Genomic DNA, 24,252 nt, shown 5'->3' on the forward strand with positions numbered 1-24,252 from the left:
CCCCAAGGATATACCTCAGACCTGTTAAGTCTGATCCCTCTTGTTTTGGGGCAGGTAGGTGAGCCCGAGCTCTAAGCCCTTAGCTAAAATATTAAAGTAGTTATCTGGCCCAGAAGCACAGGATCCCTTCAACTTTCACGCATCAGAGTAGCAAGAGGCAGAGTTTCTGTTCTCAGGCAGCCAGACCTCACCTGGGCTGTCGTGTTTGAGTTAAGCGGTGAGTCCATGGGGTATGAGCTATGCAGGTTGTGGGCTGGCATGGTGACACCCGGGGCCCAGGAGCTTTACTGCCATTCCCTAATGGCAGAGGCCCTCTTTTCTGCCGAATCCTACCAACCTGCACAGTGCCTGGCCACGAGAGGCCATCGATCAAATAAGACAGGCGTGTGTGGTGAGATGGGCCTAAATGCAAACAAAGGGAACTGCAGTGTGGCCCAACACGCAGTGATGGGCTGTATCATTAGAACGCTATCCATTCAAAGAAATATCTACTGGACGATGTGCCAAGCACTATCGAAGTGCTGAGAGTAAGATTTAGGTTCTGTCGTGAGAGGGCAGGGTTTGCAACTAGTGGGAAAGGCAATCAACAAACACATACTTTAGATAGTGCTGAGTTCCGTAAAGGAAAGAAAATAGGGAGGGGTAGATGGGAGATTCTCAGAAGGTGGAGTGAATGACTCCTCTTCCTCTGGGTCCAGACAAGCTGGCAAGGTGCAAGGAGTAAAATCTGGCCAGGAACTCAGGTCGTCTAATCCTGCCTCCCAGCTCGAGCCAGGCCAGCAGATCGCATTTCCGATCCGCTCGGTACGAGGGACTTCCAAGAAACAAAGGGACTGTGAGTCCCAGAAGCCTTTGAATGCCCTGGCTAGAGCATCTTTGGGCTGCGCACCCACGTGTGGCCAGATCTGGCCAGGCGCCTCAAGGGTAGAGAGAAGGCCCGCGCTCCCCACTTTCCAGCGGGGCCTGTCGCGCACCCGCAACATCCCGTTTCCACTTGCACAAATCAACACGCTGCGAGTTCCCGGTTCTAAAGCGACAGCGAAAGACTGCACCCGCAGCTCGCCTCCAACTCGCCAGACGTAAAGCGGCCGGAGGGGCGGGGCCTGGCGAGACCCAAACAAGTCCCACGTGTCCGGGGCGGGGCCTCCCCATGACGTCATGGAGCGCGCGTGCGCGACTGGGTTCACGCGCTGGCGTACCCTTGCTGCGGGGCCGTAAAGCGCGGAAGGTCGTGGCCACGGTCTCCCGCTTCCCCGGAACTTTTTCCTCTCTCCGGCCCGGCCCCCTTCCCATTCCCTGTCCCCGTTCCGGCGTCTGGGTTCCCCGCCAACTGTTGTGGCTGCAGCGCCGCTTCCGCCGAGTGTTACCGAGCGCGGAGCCCGTGGGGGCCCATGAGGTAAAGAGACAGCTGCGGGGCCGCGCGGGCCTTAGCGCGCCGGGACCCCCAGCGTCCCTTCGTTCCGCTTTGGTCTCGCTCAGGGTGGTCTCGGCCGTCCCTGGTTTCCCGTCACTTCTGCCTCGTCCTCTCGGGAAGGCGCGCCCTGGCGCCAGGACTCTGCCCGCCCGGGCCGAGAGGGGTCCGCCTGATCCCCCTCCGTCTCTGCGGCTGTGCCCCGTCGGCCGGAGGTGGTCGAGGCCTCGGGGACCGGAGCCCGGCTGCCTCGCCCCGGCTCCTCCAGGCGTCCGCAGCCGGGCTCGGAAGCCCAGGGCGCCTGGGGTGACCTCGCTGCTCGCTCCCCGCTTCGGGCTTGCACACCCCCGCAGCGCCGGTGAGGCTCCTGCAGCTCGGACTGCCTTCTCTGCGGGCGGAATCGTTTTCCCGCCTGGAAGCGTGTGGTCCGCTTGCGCTTCACTAACTAGTGAGACGGCTGCAGAAAAAGGCAGTTAGGTGACCGGGGGAAGGGCGTGCGCTTTCTTCACTGTTTGACCCCTTGGGCCTGAGTGAGTGTCACTCATTTGATTCGGGAATCTTCAGGTCCATTTCGCCCTTGCATGGAAGCGTGTGTACGGGGATGTTCGCGGGGTGGGGTGGGCGGGTCAGGGTGCTCCTTTCGCTGCTAGGGATTTGTATTAATGTCTTAAACTTGCCTTATCATTTGGTACACTTGTTGAAAAATACAGCACCCTGGACCAGCAGCAGGATCAGAATCCCCAGAGGTGGAGCCTGGGAATGTGGTGGTGTTTTTTAAACAAGTGTCCCAGGTGGCTCTTATGCTGAGGCAGGTGCGGGAAATGTGTTAATCCGTCCATACTCATGTGTCTTCCTCGTGACCAGCAGCCCTTTTGTACACACCGCTGTGAGCAGACGGAGGAACAACGCAGAGGGAGTGAGAGCTGTCCTCTTGCTCTTGCTGGTGTAAGCACATCTGAGCATAACCAGCCCCAGTATTAAGGTGGTTTAGCAGAAATTATTCTTCTCAGCAGAGAATATCATACATTTGATTTTGTTAAATGTAATTTCATTTAAACTAGGTAACGGTGTCTTGTTTCTTTGTCTTTGACATCTTCATTTTCTTCTCTCCCAGCTTTACCTCCTTTGCAATCAAGCTTTGCTTTGGTTTTGCTGCCACACCTACTGAACAGACTCTGGTGCCTTCCTTTCCTTGAGTGTTTGCATCCACTTTAATTCCTTCCCCCTCCCAACCCCCCCATCACTTCACTCACTCTTTTGAAGGTCATGATGAGTACAAGGTCAGAAATCCTTTTCTTGGTTCTTATCACCCTGGGCTTTAAGCATTGTGTATTCCATCTTGAAACTCATCTGTTAGTATGTTTCTTCTGCCTGCTGAGGGTGTGCCTTGTGGTTCTGTCCTCACAGCCACTGTTTCTTTATTCATCTGGTCTTATTTTAAAGACAGCATGGAGTAATGGTTAAATGACAGACTCTAGTGCTGGGCTGGCAGGGTTGTGTCCTGGCTCTGCCTTTAACCAGTATCATAGGACTTCCCTTCTCTGTGCCTCAGTTTTCTCAAGTGGAGAATAGAAATTATGATATCTACCTTACAGGGCTGTGAGGATTAAATCGGTTGTACACATAAAGTAGCATCTGGCACGTTGTAACTACCTATCAATAGTACCTTTTTCTTTTTGAAAATTCTTTCAGGTTATCTAGATATCCCCTCAAATCGGGGAGCCCTGCCTTGGATCTCAGAATCGTCATTGAATGTTTTCCCATCTCCTTTGTTCTGTCTTATCATTCATTCATTAAATTATTATTTCCTATTCCTACACTGAATGCTGGGAAAACCACGATCAAGTTATCATTGGTCCTTGTTTCAGAGAGCTGCTTTATAATGGGGACTGAAAACTCCCATTTCCTGGGTGTTTCTTAGGTATCAACTGCCCTGTTTTTCCTGCATTGTCTGATTTAGTCTTTGTAGTCGAAATGGGAGGTATTTTCCTAGCCCTTGTTTTCGATGAGGAACCTGAAGCACAGGTTGAATAACTTGCTCAAAGTCACACAGCTGATGAGCGGTAGGGGAGATTTTCAAACCCAGATCTGTCTGCCTCTCAAGGCCGTGTTCTCAAGTGGGTTGCCGCGTTGCTTCTGTGGGTGGCAAACAGGCCGTTATCCCAGAGTGGTAAGCTCTGTGCTGGGAGGACTGCAGGATGTTATGGGAGAACGAGGACGAGTCGCCTAACGTGGTGTTGGGGACGAGGGGGTGGGAGAGGCTGTCGCCTAGGCAGGCTGAGAGCTGAGGGGATTATCTCTATTTGGGGAGAGGGCTGGCAGGACCTATGCCAGTTAGAAGGAGCAGTATGCACAGATGCTGGAGGTGAAAGGAAGAGTTCATGCCCGACACGTGTGAGGAGTTACAAGTCCAGGCATATCTCGGAGATGTTGCGGGTTCGGTTCCAGACCACTGCAGTAAAGCCAGTCACACTAGTGTGTTGGTTTTCCAGTGCACATGAAAGTTATGTTTCCACTATACTGTAGTCTCTTAAGTGTGCAATAGCATTGTGTCAAAAAAACATACCTCAGTTAAAAAAGACTTTATTGTTAAAAAATGCTATCTATCATGTGAGCCTTCAGTGAGTTGCAGTCTTTTTGGTGGTGGAGGGTCTTGCCTCCATGTTGATGGCTGCTGACTGATGAGGGTGGTGCTTTTGGAAGGTTGGGGAGGCTGTGGCAGTTTCTTAAAGTAAGGTGACAGTGAAGTTTGCCTCATCGATTGACCCTTCCTTTCACGTCAGTTTCTCTGTAGCCCGCGATGCTGTTTGATAGCATTTTCAAAATTAGACTCACCCCCCCAACTACTTCTTTAAGAAGTATTTATGTAGTATTCTAAATTCTTTGTTGGTTTTCAGCAATCTTCCCAGCATCTTCACCAGGAGTAGATTCTATTTCAAAAAATCACTTTCTTTGCTCACTTTCTTTCTGTAAGGACTACTTGGAGCCAGCGTAGTTCAGTTTACCTGCTCTGCTTCAGTGCCCAGGGTTTGCAGGTCCAGACCCTGGGTAAGGGCCTAGCACCACTTGTCAAGCCATGCTCTTGTGGCATCCCACATACAATAGAGGAAGATTGGCACAGATGTTAGCTCACCTACAATCTTCCTCAAGCAAAAAAGAGGTAGATTGACAACAGATGTTAGCTCAGGGCCAATCTTCCTCACAAAAAAAGGGGAAAAAGTAACTCCTCATCTGCTAAAGTTTTAACATAAGATTGCAGCGATTCAGTTAAATCTTTAGGCTCCACTTCTAATTCTAGTTCTCTTGGTGTTTCTACCACGCATGCAGTTACTTCCTTCACTGGAGTCTTGAACCCCTAGAAGTCATCCATGAGGGTTGGAATCCACTTCTTCCAAACTCCTGTTAATGCTGATATTTTGACCTCTTCCCATGAATCATGAATGTTGTCTTTTTTTAAAAAAATATTTTTTTGCTGGGGAAGATTCACCTTGAGCCAACAACCATTGCCAATCCTCCTCTTTTTTCGCTTGAGGAAGATTAGCCCTGAGCTAACATCTGTGCCAATCCTCCTCTGTTATTTGTATGTGGGACACCACCACAGCATGGCTGGTGAGTGGAGTAGGCCCATACCCAGGATCTGAACCCATGAACTTGGGTCGCCGAGGCAGAGAGCGTGGAACTTTGGGCCTGGTCCCACGGCCGAGTGGTTAATCATGAATGTTCTGAATGGCATCTAGGATGGTGAATCCTTTCCAGAAGGTTTTCCTTTTCCTTTGCCCAGATCCATCAAAGGAATCACTATCTATGGCAGCTGTAGCCTTACAAAATGTATGTTTTAAATAAGACGACTTGAAAATCAAAATTACTCCTTGATCTGTAGTCTGCAGGATGGCTGTTGTGTTAGCAGGCTGAAAACAGCATTAATCTCATTGCACACCTCCATCAGAGCTCTTGGGTGACCAGATGCATTGTCAGTGAGCAGTAAAACTTTGAAAGGACTCTTTCTCTGAGCAGTAGGTCTCAACAGTGGCTTTAAAATATTCAACAAACCGGGGCCAGCCCCGTGGCCGAGTGGTTAAGTTCACGCGCTCTGCTGCAGGTGGCCCAGTGTTTCGTTGGTTTGAATCCTGGGCGCGGACATGGCACTGCTTATCAGACCACGCTGAGGCAGCATCCCACATGCCACAACTAGAAGGACCCACAACGAAATATACAACTATGTACTGCGGAGCTTTGGGGAGAAAAAGGAGAAAAATAAAATCTTTAAAAAAAAAAATTCAACAAACCATTTTGTAAACAAATGTCTCGTTCAGACATTGTTGTTCCATTTATAAAGCATGAGCAGAGTAGATTTAGTATAATTCTTGAGGGCCCTAGAATTTTTGGAGTGGTAAATGCGCTTCAGCTTCAACTTGAAGTCATCAGCTGCATTAGCCCCTAACAAGAGAGTGAGCCTGTCCTTTGAAGCCAGGCAGTGACTTCTCCTCTGTAGCTGTGAAAGTCCTAGATGGAGTCTTCTTCAGTGTACGGCTGTTTCGTCTGCATTGAAAATCTGTTGTTTAGTGTGGCCTCCTCCATTAATTACCTTAGCTGGATCTTCTGGATAACTCGCTGCAGCTTCTCCACCAGCACCCGCTCCTTCACCTGCACGTCTGTGTCGGGAGACGGCTTCTTTCCTCAGACCTCATAACCATCCTCTGCCAGCTTCAAACTTTTCTTCTGCAGCTTCCTCACCTCTCTCAGCCTTCATAGAACTGAAGAGAGTTGGGGCCTTGCTCTGGATTAGACTTTGGCTTAAGGGAATGTTGTGGCTGGCTTGATCTTCTATCCAGACTGCTCAAACTTTCTCCAGATCAGCAATGAGGCTGTTTCGCTTTCTTATCATTTGTCTGTTCATTGGAGTAGCACTTGTAATTTCCTTCAAGAACTTTTCCTCTGCATTCCCACGTTGGCTTTTCGGTGCCTACCTTTTAGCATATCTCTACTTTCAAAATGCCTTCCTCACTAAGCTTAATCATTTCTAGCTTTAAAGTGAGAGTAAAGATTTAAAGTGAGAGACATACCACTCTTCCTTTCACTTGAATATTTACAGGCCATTGCAGGGTTATTAATTGGCCTAATTTCACTGTTGTTTCTCAAGGAATAGGGAAGCCCGAGGCGAGAGAGAGAGAGAGACAGGGAAGGGTCGGGCAGTGGAGCAGTCAGAGCACACACAACACTTATTAAGTTTGCTCTTTTATATGGGCAGAGTTCATGGCATCCCAAAACAGTTACAATAGTAACATTAAAGATCACTGATCACAGATCACCATAACAAATATAATAATAATGAAAAGTTCAAAATATTGTGAGAATTACCAAAATGTGATGCAGAGACACGAAGGGAGCAAATGCTATTGGAAAAATGGTGCCGTTAGACTTGCTTGACACAAGGTTGCCACAAACCTTCAATTTGTAAAAAATGCAATATCTGCAAAGCACAATACAGCAAAGCTCAAGAGAATGAGGTATGCCTGTGGTTCATTATGGTTTGATGACAGCGTGAGAGGAGAAGAATGAAGAGGAATGAGAACAGAGATAAGATATGAGTCAGATAGTGAAGGGTCTTGCCCTTCATATTAAGGAGTTTGACTTTCCAGAGAGCATCAGAAAGTCACTGAAGGGTTTTAAAAAGGGGTTTGATAGTATTTTCATTTTAGAAGACTTGCTCAGGCCCTTGTGTAAAGGTTGTGGGGTGTGGGGAGAATGGTGTGCAGATTAGAGGCTGGAAGCCCTATTAAGGAACTTCTGCAGAAATCTGAATGAGAGAGGATGACGATCTGGACTCAGGTAATGGCCGTGGAGCGGGAGAGAAGTAGATCAGTCTAAGGGAAATTTAGAATGTAGAATTGTTACGCCTTGATGATTGACTGGATGGAAAAGATCAGTGAGAGGGATGAATCCAGGATAACACCCAGGATTCTAGTATACTGTGTAACTGGGGGACACGGGAACTGGAGCAGATTTTGAGATTGAGGAAGATGGGTTTACCTTTGGGCTGTGCTCAGTTTGACCTATGGGAATCTAAGTGGAGATGGCCATTCTTCAGCTAGATATGCAGGTGTCAAGCTCAGGATGGCTATGGGTTAGGCCATCAGTCATTGTAGATGAAATCATCCTGGAGAATGGTGGAACGAGAAGAGAAGCTGGTTCAGAGAGCCATGAGAGTCGTCAGCACATAAGGGATGGCAGAGAGAAGCCAGCAAAGCCGTGAGCAGGGAAGGAGGTGTCAAATAAAACAAGGAAAGGGTGTGTGAGAAGGAGGAGCCATCAGCAGTATTAACTGCTGTGGAGAGGGGAGAGGTCAAATTAGATGGTGCCCAGAAGGTATCCTAGGAAATTAGCAACATTAGCTTTCCTGGTGAGATCAGTGTCAGAGGCGTGGTTGGGCAGAAGTCCGGCTGCTCTTGGTTCAGGAAAGGGTAGGATGGAGGAAAAGTGAAAAATAGATAACATAAGCAGCCTTTTCTGTATATTACTTGTCAAGTGAAAAAGACAAGTTATGAAATACATTGACAGTAAATTTTTGTTTAACTGGCTGGGAGATTGTGGAATCATGAAGGTATAAGAAAAGAAGGACTTAAGATGGAAGTGGTGGCAAACAAGCGGACATTGCTGCCAAAAAAAAAATTCTGGGAAAATATGAACAGTGGTATTGGTTATCTTTGTGTGGTGGGAAATCTTAATTTCCTTTTGTATTTGAGTTTTTGTGAAGACCATAATTTTTATAATTTAGAACTTAAAGTGCTGAGGAGAAGGAGGGGAACATTGAAGGTACATGAAAGAGGGAGGACAGTTGATGGAGGTGGAGAAGGAAGGAGTGGGATCCAGGGCTCTTGTGGAGGGATTAATTTTTGACCCTGTGAAAGAAGGAAGAGGTGGTTGCAGATGCAAGTAGGTTTGTAGAAGAGTTTCAGGGAATGAGATGAGACAGGTTATGTGTTTAGAATGAAGGAAGAAAGGAGGTGGGGTCAAAGATCAGGAGAGGAGCAGAGTTATGGGTTCAGAACCCAAATGTAGACAGAGATCTGCCTGTGGCTTAACACGCCGTAGCTGGAGCTAGGTAGGGGTGCCTGCTGGTGTAAGCCACAAAGGAACCGGGTGTTTTTCACGCATGACCAAGTGGTAGTAGTTTGGAAGCGAGAAAGATGCCGACCCTGCCTTTTGATGGCAAGGTCAGTGGAACAGGGCTGGCCATGTGGCAGTGGCAGTTCCCTCAGAAGAGCGGCATTTCCATTGAGACAGAAGGTAGAGAGAACATTAGTGAAGAGGTGGGTGTTTAACTTTGGAAAGGAAGTTCTAGAGGGCATAGTGGAGAGGTTCAGAGGGAGAAAAGCAGAGAGAGAGGGGTTGGGTCAGGGGAGAGAAATTGGTCATATGGAGACTACAGGAAGACTAGCTGTGTGGAGAAGCTTCTGTCTTGAGACAGAGTTCTACAGGGACCAACGACAAAGGCATGGTGGCAACCTCAAGGTGGCCAAAATAATTATCCCAGTTGGATGGGGTTGCTCTTGGGACAGTCTGTGACTGCATTGGTCACAGTTCTGAGAGTCCTCTCTGATGAACGGGCATCCATACTTTGGCCTTAGACGGTTTGGGCCGCTTGTGGAACTGATTGTGGGTCCTGAGACTGGAGGTGGAGGTGGTGGTGGGTTTACTAGCCATGTGCTGCCCTTATGTGCACTTGTCTGCCACCACTCTTGCCTTACGCCCTCTTCTTCTTATACTTCAATGACTGCCTAGTCTGCCAGCAGATCTTTCTTCAGTTTCTTGAAACTTGAACAGTCCTCTGTTTTGCTGTTAGGTTATTTTTGTTAAAACTCTGCCTTTGTCACATTCAGCCTGTAGTAATTCATTATGGTATACAGGACCAAGTCAGACTAAGTATACAGAGTCTTCCATGGTCTGGCTCCACCTTACTTCAGTTCCTGCTACCCAACACTCATAGACACTGAGGCCTCCAAGTCAGGTCCCCTACTTTTATCCACAAGCACAGATGGTCAGACTTGTTCTGTAACTTTGTTTTGTGTCCTTCCTGTCTCTCTCTGTCCAAATTTTACCCTTCCAGGGCTTAGCGTACGTCCTTCTTTCTGTGTGATCCCTTCCCTGATGGCTGTGGCCTATACTCTTTTCCTTCTCTAACTTATGATATTTATTATCCTGTAGAAATGTGTGCGTGGTTAGAGCCCGGAACTCGTGTGTATGAGTGATAAGCCTAACATGGCTAATCATCCTCTGCTTTTCGGGAAGAGACAACTTGTACCTTAAATCTGCACCACATCATCTGTGGAAACACAAGGCATGCACCCTTCACTTGGGGCTGAGATTCCTTCTCTCTTTCCTTCCCCAGGACCTCATTCTTTGTTACTGCTTCTTGTTTCTCACCATCTCTTTCCCTTTTACTGGGTCATCCCACCACCAGTGAAATATTCTTAATAGCTCCCATCTTGAAAGCAAGCAATAACCTTGTTCTACCCCGCATTCTTCCCTCGCTTCTGTCTTGTTTTTCTGCTCCCCATCAGAGCAAAATGCAACGGAGCTGTCTCCACCCCCTCATCTCACTTACTCTTCAGTTTGGTCTCATCTGTATTTCATCCCTACCATTCCCCTGAAAATGTTTTTTTTGAGGACACCAACGACCTGCGTGTTGTCAAATTCTGGTGGACCCTTGGCCATCTTGCTCCACCCCTCAGCACCCTCTTTAGTTAACCACTCTTGAAACAGTTTCATCTCTTGGCTTCTGTGACGCCTCTGGCTGGTGCTCTTTCTGTCTTACTAACCACTCCTCTCTTCTCTCCCCACTTTCCTTTATCTGAACACTATGTGAGTCTGCCATAGCATTCAGTCCTGTCTCTAGTCCTTTCTTTCTCTTCCCAATCTGTAAGTGCTGGGGAACCTCAGAGTTCTTCTTGTGCCTTGAAATGCTAGGGCTTTATATATTGTATATCTGCTAATGACTCACACCTCTTCCCCAAGTTTCAGGCTTGTATATCCAGCTGCTGCTTGGTGTTTCCCTATGGATGCCTGATGGCTACCTTGCACTTAACACGTAAGAGTGAAACATTTCACTGTACAAACACGGTCTTACCCCTCACACCCTTCCTTCTGGTCATTCTCCTTCCCTGCCTCCTTCCCTTTTTCCAATACTTCACACTACAGGAAGTGGCCCCTGTTGCTTAACCCAGAAACTTAGCCATCATCCTTATTAATCTCCCTTTTTCCCATTTTAACATCCACTTCTTTGGCAAGTAAGTTCTATCATTTCAGCTTCCAAAACAATCCAATCATTTCTTTGTGTCCACTGCTACCATGCTTGTCTAAACCCTGATAGCCCCCTTGGACTATGGCAATAGCTTCCTACTCATCTCTGCTTTTCTTCTCATTCTACAGTCCACTCTTCTCCTTGGAGCCAGACTGATCTTGGAAAAACATCTGAGATCATTTCATTCCTTGCTTTAGTATTTTCCTTTGCACTTAGAATAAATCCCAACTCCTCATGATGGCATCCAAGGGCTGTGTGTACTTGGTTTGTGCCTGCCTCTCCACTTTGTCTTAGATCATCTGCCCCTTGCCATCGTGCTGTGGGCATGCTGGCCTCCTTTCTGTGCTTGGACTCATCAAGGTCTCTCTCACTTAAGGGCCTTTGTACATGCTCATTCCTTTGTCTGGAACACTCATAAAGCTGGTTCCTTTTCACCCATCAGGTCTCTTCAGATATCACCTTCTTTCCTGACTGTCATATTTTAATCTGCCCCTAGTTACTCCATCTTAGCCTTGTTACTTGTTTTATTTGTGTATTGGCTGCCCCTGCTCCATACATGCACACTTACACACCCTCACACCCCCCCCCCCAAATGTAAGTTGCATAAAGACAGAGTCCTTCTTATTCTTGTTTAATGCTGTATCTACACCTTGCAAAATGTCTGGAACTTAGTATGTCCTGAAATGTTTGCTGAATGAACCATTATTGTTCTTCATAGCATCCTTTTCTCATTAATCCTATGCACTGAGTACAATGGAATGAAATGTATTTTTTTTTTCTGTCCAGTTTGAATTCTTGGGATCTCCTTCTTAGCTGAGTGAGAGCACATCTCCCAGTTGCTGTCAGACGTGATGTTTTACTGGTTGCTATCGGTGGTCCGAAGACAAAGAATTAGGAGAGGATGGCAGAAGTGGTCCTCAGCCAGAAGTGGTGCGTCAGTTGCTGAGGCTCATTCTGTTGCCCTGCCCACCCAGGCACAGGTGGTCATCTGCGGTGGTGGAATTATGGGCACATCTGTGGCCTATCACCTCTCTAAGATGGGGTGGAAGGATATTGTCCTTTTGGAGCAGGGCAGGTAAGGATTGAACTGGACATGGCTTGGGGCTATGCTGCACTAATTGTATGGGCCTCCCTCATGCCCTCTCCTTTCAGTAGTTGTCTCACCAGTAGCTAATCAGTGTTGCTAAGGAGCGTGAGAAGAATCACAGGAAGGTGAAGTCTCCTGCACTTTGTTTTGCCATGCCTAACACTCATGTTTTCTGGTTTTTAGAGAGTTGGCAGATTCCAATGAACCAAGTATCTAAAGAATGTATTTATTTCAGCTTCACAGCACATCTTACCATCTTGTCCTCTGTTGGAGTCATACAGCAAAATAAATCCTTGGCTCAGGAGCTCCCTCTGTGAGCCGAAATGAAATTGGCTACCTTCTTTATTTCTCTTCCTCTTTTTCATCTAATTGACTCATTTTGGAACAGTTTTATTTATTTACTTTTTGCTGAGGAAGAGTCACCTAAGCTAATATCCACTGCTTCTCTTCCTCTCTTTGTATGTGACCTGCCACCACAGCACGGCCACTGACAGACAAGTGGTGTAGGTCTGCACCTAGGAACCAAACCCAGGCTGCCGAGGCAGAGCACACCAAACTTCACCACCAGGCCACCGAGGCTGACCCCAGAGCAGTTTCAGATTTACAAAACAATTGCAAAGATAGTACAGAGTTCCCATATACCTCAGACCCAGTTTCACATATTATTAACATCTTACAATTAGAATTAATGTTTCAATTAATGAACCAATATTGATCATCATTAACTAAAGTTCTCACTTGATTTGAATTTTTTCTCTTTTACCTTAACGTCCTTTTTCTGTTCCAGGCTTTTTATGTTCTGTTGCCTACCACAAATTGGACAACATTTTTACAATTTAAATGGTATTTATTTCTGAATAGGCAATACATTTACATTATTCAGAATTGGAAATTGTGGGGTGTACAGGGAAAAGTCTCCCGCCCATCCCTGACCTCTCGCTGCAGGTTTGCCTAGCTGGAGGCAAGTTAAGGTCCTTGTGTACTGTTCCAGATACTCTCTACATATATCAGCAAATATGTATTGATCTGTGTATATATGTGTATATAGGTATTCGGGTTTTTTTTCCTTTTTATACAAGATGTAGTATACCTTAAACACTGTTTCTAACCTTGCTTTTTTCATTAGGATTGTTCCATATTGGTGCATAAAAGCTCTCTCATTCCTTTTTTATGGCTGTATAGTTTTCGATTGTATAGGTGAACCCCAAAATTCGAAATTGGTCTCATGTCAATGGATATTTACGTTGTTTCCATCTTTTGATATTACAAACAATGCTATGATGAGGAACCTTGAACTTGTTGCAGTCACAGATGGAGTCTACTTAATGGCATTTTGCATTCATCCTGCAGGCTGGCTGCTGGCTCTACGAGGTTTTGTGCTGGCATCCTAAGCACTGCCAGGCACTTGACCATTGAGCAGAAGATGGCAGACTATTCAAACAAACTCTACCATCAGTTAGAGCAAGAAACTGGGATCCAAACAGGTAAGCAGGTGATCTACCATTTACTGGTCTGCCTGTCCCCCAGACTCTTTTACTCAGTACTGTATCTGGTCCTACCCCATGTTTGCCTGGTGATTTGATAAATCAGACTTGAGTTTTGGTCCAGGCTCTGCCACTGGTCAGGGTATTACCCTGGGCAAGTCACTTAGCTTGCTGGGTGTCTTCAGATTCCCTGTCTATAAATTGAGGGGATTCAATGAATATCCCAGATCTGTTTCAGATCTTATAATTCTTATGATATGGAAGTTTTCCTAGCCATTTGCTGTATATTTCACTCATTGAATTATAGTAAATGGCAACACTTGGCTCCTAAATGAAGAGGAGGAAGAACTTCAGTTTAGCTGCTGGGTAGTTTAATATGGTCTGACCCACTGAGCTTCACCAATTTCCGTTAAAGATATTTCTGACTAAGAAGCTTAAACATACAGTCCTGCGTCACTTAACGATGGGGATACATTCAGAGAAATGTGTCATTAGGCGATTTCATCCATGTGCGAATGTCTAAGAGTGCGCTGAAGGGGAACAAAATTTGCCACCCAAAATGTGTCTCTTTAACACGAGGATTATTTTAGGCTGATTATTTTTAAGAAACAAAATACTCAGAAAGTTTTTATTGTTACCTCCCGCTTTACTGCCTAAAAGAGTTCAGATTGAAAAAACCCTGTCTGAGGAAGCAAGCTGTCACCTTAGCATAACACGAACTAGGCGGTAGACAGGGAGGAACCCAGAGAAGCCTGTTTGTTGGGCTCCCTCTATGTTCTTCTGTTTCTATGTGGCCAAACAAACACTTGTTTTGCAGACATTTGCTCCTTTTCACCTACCTGTGAATTGCCTTCCTTCCCTTTGAAGTCCCTGACTCTCCCCACCTCCAATATCTTCTTTTGTCTCTTGCTGAAGATGGTATTTAAAGTGAGGGCTTTGGCCATTTTGGCAAGTTACTCAGTTTTCCTGGGTTTCTTCCATGTATACTCGTAATTAAACTTTTGTTTGTTTTTCTCCTGTTAATCTGGCTCATGTCAATTTAATTCTTAGACCAGCCAGCAGAGCCTACAAGTATAGATTCTTCCTCCCCTGCAGTGCTTGCACAAACCTAGATGGCACAGCCTACTACACACCTACGCTATATGGAACTAATCTTAAGGGACCACCATTGTATATGCATTTCATTGTTGACTGAAATGTTATGTGGCACATGACTGTATATTTCCCCTTATCTGTGTAATCAGGGGGAAAGGACACAGGGAATTATAAGCTAAATAGTACTAGAATAAGTAGGAACTGTTCCAAGAACAGGAAGACTAATCTACACTATGGTCCCGTACAATAACAAGGTAGAAAGGTGATGGATTAGCCAGAAGCCCAGAGTTGAGTCTAGTCTTGTGGCTGATGAAACGGTTTGGTGACCACGCTAATTATCATGAGAGGGTGGCAAGGCCCAGTGATGACATTCAGGACACTTGCGTATGTGAGGGTTGCTCTTTTGAAGAGCTTGCATAATTCAAATCACAGATAATTCAAGACCAATCCTGACAAAGGATAGCAGCCTTTTCTATTTGCCAACTAAAGTGACTGCCATGTGATCATAGTACAAGCACAGTTTATGGTTTACTTAGCCAGCCAACTTCGAAATTATGTGACACATGACGTAATTTTAATTAGGGGAGGTGAGATTTGAATTATTCGAATTATGATCAAAAAGGTTTTATAACATTTCTCTTTCATATAATTCACACTTTCATAAAGCGTAACCTTATTTGTAAATTGTAGATTAAGACTGAATTTCTAGTAACTAGGACTTGATAGACATGGAAGTGGAGAGAGGAGATGCCAGAAGTAGAGGCAGGGAAGGAAGAGGCTGTATATTCTTGGCCACACAGGCAGGGCTGGGGCTGGGGTGAGGCACGCATGGCTCCTAGGCTGACTCTGTGCTGGCACAGTGCTGAGAGTGAGTGCTTCCTTCACAGGGTGCTAAAGGCACCTCACTGGCCTCACCCTGGTCCCTGCCCAGTGCCTCACTCCCCATGGTGTCATCGAATTTGGCCAGGTGTCATTTTTTTTCTTTTGTGAGGAAGATTCACCCTGAGCTAACATCCTTTGCCAATCCTTCTCTTTTTTCGCTTGAGGAAGATTAGCCATGAGGTATCATCTGCACCAGTTTTCCTCTACTTTGTATATGGGATGCCTTCACGGCATGGCTGATGAGTGGAGTAGGCCTGCAGCCGGGATCCACACCTGAGAACCCTGGCTGCTAAAGCGGAAACCCTAATCACTCCACCATGGGGCTGACCCCAGGCATCCTTTCGTGAGGCAGGGGCTCTAGAGTGAATGAAGTAAAAGTAATTCCTGATGCTACACTCTCTCTGACTTTTACTAGGAAAGATGCCTGCTACAGGCAGGACAGGCATTGAACAGTCCCTTTTGGTTGGATTTAATTTGATGGCAACAGGGTACCTAAATCATCAGGTATTAACCAGGGTGAGTCAGAAGAGGGTCCACATAATAGGCCCAGAGATGGAACTTCTCACTCTCGGTCCTTTGGGTTCAGTTCCTAGTGCTTGCTGAGCCTTGCACCACTCAGCTGGTGGGATTCCAGAGGACTTAGGGCCATAGGCCTCTTTTCTGTAAAGTATGTTAGCCTAGCTTTCATTCTAGGTCACCATCTGGAACCTCTTATTTGGCCTGACTTCTCTTTGATGCTTGTGGGGCAGTGAGGAAGTCAGGCAGGGGAGTGTAGGGGCATCACCCTCAATCTGTCACCCTCATTATAGTTGACCTATGGTGCAGCGAAAGATGACCTAAGGACTTCCCTGATGGAGAATTCTATCATCTGTCAGAATGTGCCGGTGTGCACTACCATGATCACTTCATTCAGTGGATGGCTTTTGAGTGATAAATAAAGATAAGTGATATATGTCCAACCTAGATTTAATGGTAAGATATTATATGCTAATCCTCTGAAAATAGTTCATTTACATGAGGTGTATGTTAACTACTTTTTAATCAGAATTACTGGATCACTCCAAGAGTCCTCATTCCCTGAATGTGTGAATATTAGTTTCTGGAGTGCTTCAATTTGCATGTGATATAACTTTTGTCAAGTGAATGAATGTGATAATCTAAAAAATTGTAATGATCTTTTGAAAGTATTCCATATATTATTTGACCTACTAATATGGAAAGGTCATTCTTTTACAGATGAAGAAACCTAGATGCAGGGAGATTAAGCCAGTTTTCCAAGTCAGTGACAAATCAATTTTTAAAATTATTTAGTGATTTAAAAGAAATTTTTAAAAAGTTTTAAATGTATGTAATGTTATATATTAATTATAAAAATATTAACAATACAGAAATATAAAAAATAAAATGTGAAAATCTTTTCTCCCCACAGAATACCCACCAAAAGGTTGTCACTCTCTTTATACCCTGTTAGACTCCCTTTTTTTGTATGTGTATACAGCTATATGTTTTTTAACCAAAATGAGATTGTATTAAGCATGTTATTATATACCATGTTTTTTCCACTTAGCAATGTTTCATACAAAAATATACATGCACAAGATTATTTATTGTAACACTGCTTAATTGCAAATGTAGGATTGCAAATTTAAATGGCCATGCATACGAGATTGGTCGACCAAAATGTGTATCCACACAAAGGACTATTAGGTAGATGGAAAAAGAATGAGGGGGGCTGGCCCCGTGGCCGAGTGGTTAAGTTCACATGCTTCGCTGCAGGCGGCCCAGTGTTTTGTTGGTTCGAATCCTGGGTGCGGACATGGCACTGCTCATCAAACCACGCTGAGGCAGCGTCCCACATGCCACAACTAGAAGGACCCACAATGAAGAATATACAACTATGTACCGGGGAGCTTTGGGGAGAAAAAGGAAAAAAAAAATAATAATAAAAAAAAAGAATGAGGAAGCTCTCTGTGAACTACTTGCCATGGAGTGATTTCTGGGATATGTTGTTAAGTGAGAAAAACAAAGTATAAAGAAAGTACATAGAATGTGCTACTTTTGTCTAAGAAATAAGCATAAAGAAATATGTAAGTATATACTTATTTTTGCAAAAAAACAAGGAAATACAGGAAACATAAAGCAGAAACTCCTGAGGGTGAACACCTTCACAGCGTAAGTGGGAAAACAGGGTGCAGGGGGGCCGTAGAGGGTAGTGATATTTCTGAGTTTACTCTGTGTAGTTTGACTTTTAGAACCATGTTAACATTTTGTATATTCAGATATAAAATAAATCATCAAGCAGGGGAACCTCCAGTGGAATCCTACCAGAAATAAAGGAACCCAGCTGCAGTTCCCATGAATCACAGCTGCCCCACAGGGGGAAGAACTCACCTGGGGGACTGTGACCACAGCACTTTGACTGTGGACCCTCAGTCCAGAGATAAAAAGAAATGTGAACAAACCTTGACCTCGAATCAGCAAGTTTCTTTCTTTTTCACAATGGTATGCACAATTCTTTTTTCTGTGTATTCTAGGATTGAGCAAATGAGTAAATATATTGAAGATGAAGGGAGCCAGGTTTCTCATGGTTGGAGAAGGAGTTGCAAATGTGGAAAGGAGGATCACTAGAATGACTCCTGGGTGTGGGATTGGGATTGAAGGTGTTGTCAGTATCAAGTCATGGATTTTAGGAAGAGTGAAAAGCCCCAAGGGGCCAATTTCCAGCTTTGTCAGCTGAGAGGGCTCAGAGGCAATGGCATCCCCATAGCATGAGCACACCTAGTGCCCAGATCTTGGTTTCAAAAGACATTCTTACCTAACTGGAAGCTTCAGAGCTTCTTGAAAAAAGGACTGATTCCTGGCTGAGGCTGGGAAAGTGCAAATAGTGAGCCTGGAACTTCTTACTGTGCCAGAAAGTAAGGAAATGGTCCCAAAATGATGGAGACATGTCCAAGGACACAGGAGCCAGTTTGAACTGACTCCTCGTCAAATCTGGGATAATTTGAGCAAGAAAATAAATGAGAGCAATGGATTATAACCCATTGTGTGAAATAGGAATCCATATTGATAAAGTAAGTACAACAATAAATTGAGAAGAAGGGAAAACTGTACCTTAGTGAGGAATGCCACCTAATAAATGTGAAGGAATGATGGAATTAGAAAATCACCATTTGGCCTCCATCATAGTAATAATTATTTCAGGCAAGAATTTCCAATTGATGCCGTCACTACTGGATGAAATTAAGGAGGAAACAGGATGTTTAAATAGTCTAAAAGTATCTTCCAACAAGTTACTTGCTGATTACAAAAGGAAAAATAGTAACTTTACAGTGGAGAAACATGGCAGACACCACTTTAAGGATGTGATCACAGTTAACGTCACCGATAGTGGGACAGGCGGTCATTACAGAAGGAAACAGCATCATTTCTGGAGTATTCCTGCCAAAAATGCATACCCTGCTTCTGATGGTGAGGAACTGGCAGACAAATCCAAAGTGAGAGGTGTTCTGCAAAACACCTGACTTGGACTCTTCAAAAATACCAAGGTCAAGAAGAGAAAGAAAGGAATTGCTCCGGATTGAAGAAGACTCGAGAGACATGACAGCTAGATGCGGTTCCAGACCCCGCATTAGATCCTGGGCTGACGGCACAAAGAGCTGCAAAGGACATCAGTAGGACAATTACTGTAGGAAATGTGAGTATGGACTCTGGATTAGATATTAGTGTTGTATCATGTTGATTCACGGATTTTGATTACTGTGATTCTATAAGAGAATGTTTTTGTTCTTGGGAAATGCACACTGAAGTAGTTAAGAATAAGGGCACAGTGTCTGCAACTCCCTCTCAAATGCTTCAGGAAAAAAAAAGTCTGTATTTGGAGAGAGGGAGGAAGGGAGAATATGAATGATAAAGAAGGCAAAATGCAAACAATTGGTGATTCCCAGTAAAGAGTGTCAGGAGCTCTTTGTACTGGCCTTCTAACTTGTCCCTGAGTTTGGAATTATAATGAAAAGTTACCTGTCCCCCCCAAAAAAATCACCTAGGGAGCTTTTAAAAAGTCCTGGTGGGACTGGCCCCGTGGCTGAGTGGTTAAGTTCACGCGCTCTGCTGCAGGCGGCCCAGTGTTTCGTTGGTTCGAATCCTGGGTGCAGACATGGCACTGCTCATCAAACCACGCTGAGGCAGCGTCCCACATGCCACAACTAGAAGGACCCACAATGAAGAATATACAACTATGTACCGGGGGGCTTTGGGGAGAAAAAGGAAAAAATAAAATCTTTAAAAAAATAAAAAATAAAAAGTCCTGGTGCAGGGACCCCATCTTCAAAGATTCTAGTTCATAGTTCAGTTTGTTGGTTTGGGGTGTGGCCTTGGGCATGTATAATTTTGAAGCTTCTCAGCTGATGTGCCTCCAGGCTTGAGAAAGAATCATTGTACATTGCAATTACCTGTGTCCAGGCTGCACCCCAGACCCATGGAATCAGAATCGGCGGGGTCAGGCCCATGTAACTTTTTAAAACTCCCCAGGTGATTCTTAATGTGCAGGTGGGCCTGAGAACCACTGACTTACCTGGAATTGAAATTCAACTGACAAGTCATAGTGTTTAGCTCCAGGGCTCCTCTCTTTGAACTGACCCAATATACTGGCTTATGTTTTCAAAGTTAGACAATAACTACCTGCTTCCTTCTCTCAAGCTGTCCAAATCCTGCCCGGCCTTAAATATCCTGATACATCAGTTCTTCACGCAGTGTCCATTCCAGACCATCCAGCCCACAGGGGTCTTGTCTCTCCAAATTTATATGTTACTTCTTGTCAGTGCTATTTGTGTAACAATTGATCATGTGCTCTTTGTATCTGGAATTATTTCTCTGTTGTTTTTTTTTTTTTAAAGATTTTATTTTTTTCCTTTTTCTCCCCAAAGACCCCCAGTACATAGTTGTAGATTCTTAGTTGTGGGTCCTTCTAGTTGTGACATGTGGGACGCCGCCTCAGCGTGGCTAGATGAGTGGTGCCATGTCCGCACCCAGGATATGAACTGACGAAACACTGGGCCGCCTGTAGCGGAACGTGCGGACTTAACCACTTGGCCACGGGACCAGCCCCTATTTCTCTGTTTTGTGTTCATTTCATGTTTCCCTCAAATACAGTAACATTTTTAATAATCGTTAAAGGGTATTGTAGGCTGCTTTCCAAATCAGCACATACGTCTGTTCCATTTTTTATAACTGCAGAGTGATGTTCCATAGTATGTGTGTTCCATAGTTTTTACCCATTTTCCCATTACCTGACATTTATAGGTTTTTCTCCTCTTTATAAATAATGATTCAGTAAAAGTCCTTGTCTGTATATCTTTATTTTCTCTTGCTATTTATAAAGGATAGATTTCTAGAAGATGGACAATTTGGGCAAAGGGTGTGCGTATTTTAAACTGTGATAGATATTGCCAGACCATCCTCCAAAAGGGTTGTACCCTCTCATCGTCAGTGTGTGAGAGTGTGTATGTCTTTCCAGTCTTCTCAGCTTTCGATAGTTTACTTCTTGCTAATCTGAGAGATGGAAAAAGTTATCAGATTCTAATTTACATCTCTTTCAGTTAAACATTATTTCATAGATTTATTGGCCATTTTTATTTCTTCTTTGACTTGCCTTTTAATGTCTTATGTCACCTTTTTTTCTTATTGACTTGTGAAAGTTCTGTTTTATGGCTCTTAACATTTGTCAGCAAATTACGTGTCAGAATTGCGTTAGACCAAACTTTAGAAATCCGGGCAAAACAGTGGACTTTTAATCTTGGTAATGGATGATATGTTGTTTGGATACGTAGGTCTGTTTCGGGCTGCATGATTTAACATAGGATAACATGATCGATACTGTAGGTTCATATACAGTGGTATTCTCCTAGATGTAGTCTTTGCTAGTGAGTAGAAAATCACTGCTGAACCCTTTGTCTGTCTGATGGTGAAATTCAGAGTCATGAGCCACAAGTCACTGGCCTGGATCACTGCACTAGTCTGCTATATCTCCTAGTGTTAAAAAAAAGCCTCTGAAATTTCAGTTCTCTAAACTGGGACATTCTTGTCATGTCAGTAAAATGCATACAGGCATACCTCGGAGATATTGCGAGTTCGGTTCCAGACCACCACACTAAAGCAAGTACCACAGTAAAGTGAATCACACGAATTTTTTGGTTTCCCAGTGCATGTAAATTTATGTTTACTATATTGTAGTCTATTAAGAGTGCAATAGCACTATGTCTAAAAAACTAATGAACATACTTTAGTTAAAAAATGTACTTTATTGGTAAAAAATGCTAACCATCATCTGAGGCTTCAGTGAGTCATAATCTTTTTGCTGGTGGAGGGTCTTGCCTTGATGTTGATGGCTGCTGGCTGATCAGGGTGGTGGTTGCAGAAGGTTAGGGTGGCTATGGCAGTTTTGGGGTTTTTTGGGGGGTTTTTGTTTTTGTTTTTGTTTTTGCTGAGGAAGATTGGCCTTGAGCTAACATCTGTTGCCAATCCTCCTCTTTTTGTATTCTTTTCCCCCCAAAGCCTCAGTACATAGTTGTATATCCTATTTGTAGGCCATTCTAGTTTTTCTATATGGGATGCCACGACAGCATGGCTTGATGAGCGGTATGTAGGTCCACACCCAGGATCCAAACCAGCAAACCCTGGGCCACCAAAGCACAGTGCGCAAACTTAACCACTCAGCCATGGGGCTGCCCCCCTTGGCAGTTTCTTAAAATTAGACAGCAGCGACGTTTGCCACATTAACTGACTCTTCCTTTCATGAACGATTTCTCCATAGCATGCAATGCTGTTTGATAGTATTTTACCCACAGAACTTCTTTCAAATTGGAGTCAGTCCTCTCAAATAAATGCTGCTACTTTATCAACTAACTTTATGTAATACCCTCAATCCTTTGTTGTCATTTCAACTAACTTCAGAGCATCTTCACCAGGAGGAGATTCCATCTCAGGAAACCACTTTTTTTACTCATCCATAGGAAGCAGCTTCTCATCCGTTACAGTTTTATCATGAGATTGGCAGCAGTTCAGTCACATCTTCAGCCACCAGTTCTAATTCTAGTTCTCGTGCTCTTTCCACCACGTCTGCAGTTACTTCTTCCCCTGAAGTCTTGAACCTCTTAAAGTCATCCATGAGAGCCGGAATCAACTTCCTCCACACTCCTGTTAATGTTGATATTTTGACCTCTTCCCATGAATCATGAATGTTCTGAATGGCATCTAGAATGGTGAATCCTTTCCAGAAGGTTGTCAATTTAATTTCCCCAGATCCATCAGAGGAATTACAGTCTATGGCAGCTATAGCCTTACAAAATGTATTTCTTTTCTTTTCTTTTTTTTTTTGGTGAGGAAGACTGGCCCTGACCCAAGATCTGTTGCCAATCTTCCTCTTTTTGCTTGAAGAAGATTGTAGTTGAGCTAACATCTGTGGCAGTCTTCCTCTATTTTGTATGTGAGATGCCACCACAGCATGGCCCAATGACTGGTGCATAGGTCTGCACATGGGGTCCTAACCCATGAACCCTGGGCTGCCAAAGCAGAGTACATGAACTTAACCACTACACCACTGTGCTGCCCCCTACAAAATGTATGTCTTAAATAATAAGACTTGAAAGTCAAAATTAGTCCTTGATCTGTTGTCTGCAGGATGGGTGTTGTGTTAGCAGGCATGAAAACAGCATTAATCTCATTGTACACCTCCATCAGAGCTCTTGGGTGACCAGGTGCATTGTCAATGAGCAGTAATATTTTGAAAGGACTCTTTCTCTGAGCAGTAGGTCTCAGCAGTGGGCTTAGAATATTCAGTCAACCATGTTGTAAACAGATGTGCTATCATTCAGACTTTGTTGTTCCATGTACAGAGCACGGGCAGAGTAGATGTAGCATAATTCTTAAGGGCCCTAGGATTTTCAGAATGGTAAATGAGCATCAGCTTCCACTGAAAGTCACCAGCTGCATTAGCCCCTAACAAGAGAGTCAACCTGTCATTTGAAGCCAGGCACTGACTTCTCTGTAGCTGTGAAAGTCCTAGATGGAGTCTTCTTCAGTGTACGGCTGTTTCATCTGCATTGAAAATCTGTTGTTTGGTGTGGCCTCCTCCATTAATTATCTTAGCTGGATCTTCTGGATACCTCGCTGCAGCTTCTCCACCAGCACCCGCTCCTTCACCTGCACGTCTGTGTCGGGAGACGGCTTCTTTCCTCAGACCTCATAACCATCCTCTGCCAGCTTCAAACTTTTCTTCTGCAGCTTCCTCACCTCTCTCAGCCTTCACAGAACTGAAGAGAGTTGGGGCCTTGCTCTGGATTAGGCTCTGGCTTAAGGGAATGTTGTGGCTGGTTTGATCTTCTATCCAGACCACTCAAACTTTCATTTTATGGATTGTATCGGCTCAAAACAATTACAATAGTAATGTCAGAGACCACTGATCGTAAATCACGATAAAAAATATAATAATGAAAAAGTTTGAGATATTTCAAGAATTACCAAAACGTGACACAGAGACACGAAGTGAGCAAATGCTGTTGGAAAAACGGCACCGATAGACTTGCTTGACGCAGGGTTGTCACAGACCTTCAATTTGTAAAAAATGCAATATCTGAGAAGCACAATAAAGCAAACCATAATAAAACGAGGTACGCCTGTATGTGATGCTTTCAAAAGAAATTAAGGAAATATTTAAATTGTCCTCACTCCCTTGTTAAGAGATACCTGATTGATTCAGCCTTTTCTTCATAACAACTAAGAGTAATTGCATTCAGGAGGATTGTCATTGCCCCAAGTGTAAGAATGGTTGTATCAGGTGTGTTGATTGCAGACAGCAGGTGTCACCTCTGGCTAACTTGGGCAAAAAGGAGTTTGATGGAAGACTGTTGGGGGCCTTTAGAGTTGGCAGGAGGCCGCCAGCTGGAGGCAGCATGGAGGCCAGGATGTGGGGACCCCTCGAGTAGCCGGCAGTTCCTCA

The 24,252-nt window shown here is 44.5% G+C and overlaps 1 protein-coding gene across 4 annotated transcripts in view; it reads left to right on the forward strand.

Moving 5' to 3' along the window:
- Positions 1–1,150: 1,150 nt before the first annotated feature.
- PDPR (pyruvate dehydrogenase phosphatase regulatory subunit) overlaps positions 1,151–24,252 on the forward strand; it is a 46,616-nt gene continuing 23,514 nt past the window's right edge. For 2 of the 4 annotated variants that reach the window (XM_070612335.1, XM_008509341.2), the window contains exons 1-3: positions 1,186–1,396; positions 11,499–11,787; positions 13,150–13,283. Coding sequence is in view for 2 of the 4 variants with exons in the window: in XM_008509341.2 (XP_008507563.1) it covers positions 11,564–11,787; positions 13,150–13,283 (358 nt within the window). In the remaining 2 variants the exon portion in view is untranslated. Of the gene's footprint in view, positions 1,397–11,498; positions 11,788–13,149; positions 13,284–24,252 lie in introns of those variants that run through there. The other 2 variants (XM_008509339.2, XM_070612337.1) reach the window with 2 other exon arrangements.

The sequence above is a fragment of the Equus przewalskii genome, chromosome 3 (genome assembly GCF_037783145.1).
Source record: "Equus przewalskii isolate Varuska chromosome 3, EquPr2, whole genome shotgun sequence".
NCBI lineage: Eukaryota > Metazoa > Chordata > Mammalia > Perissodactyla > Equidae > Equus > Equus przewalskii.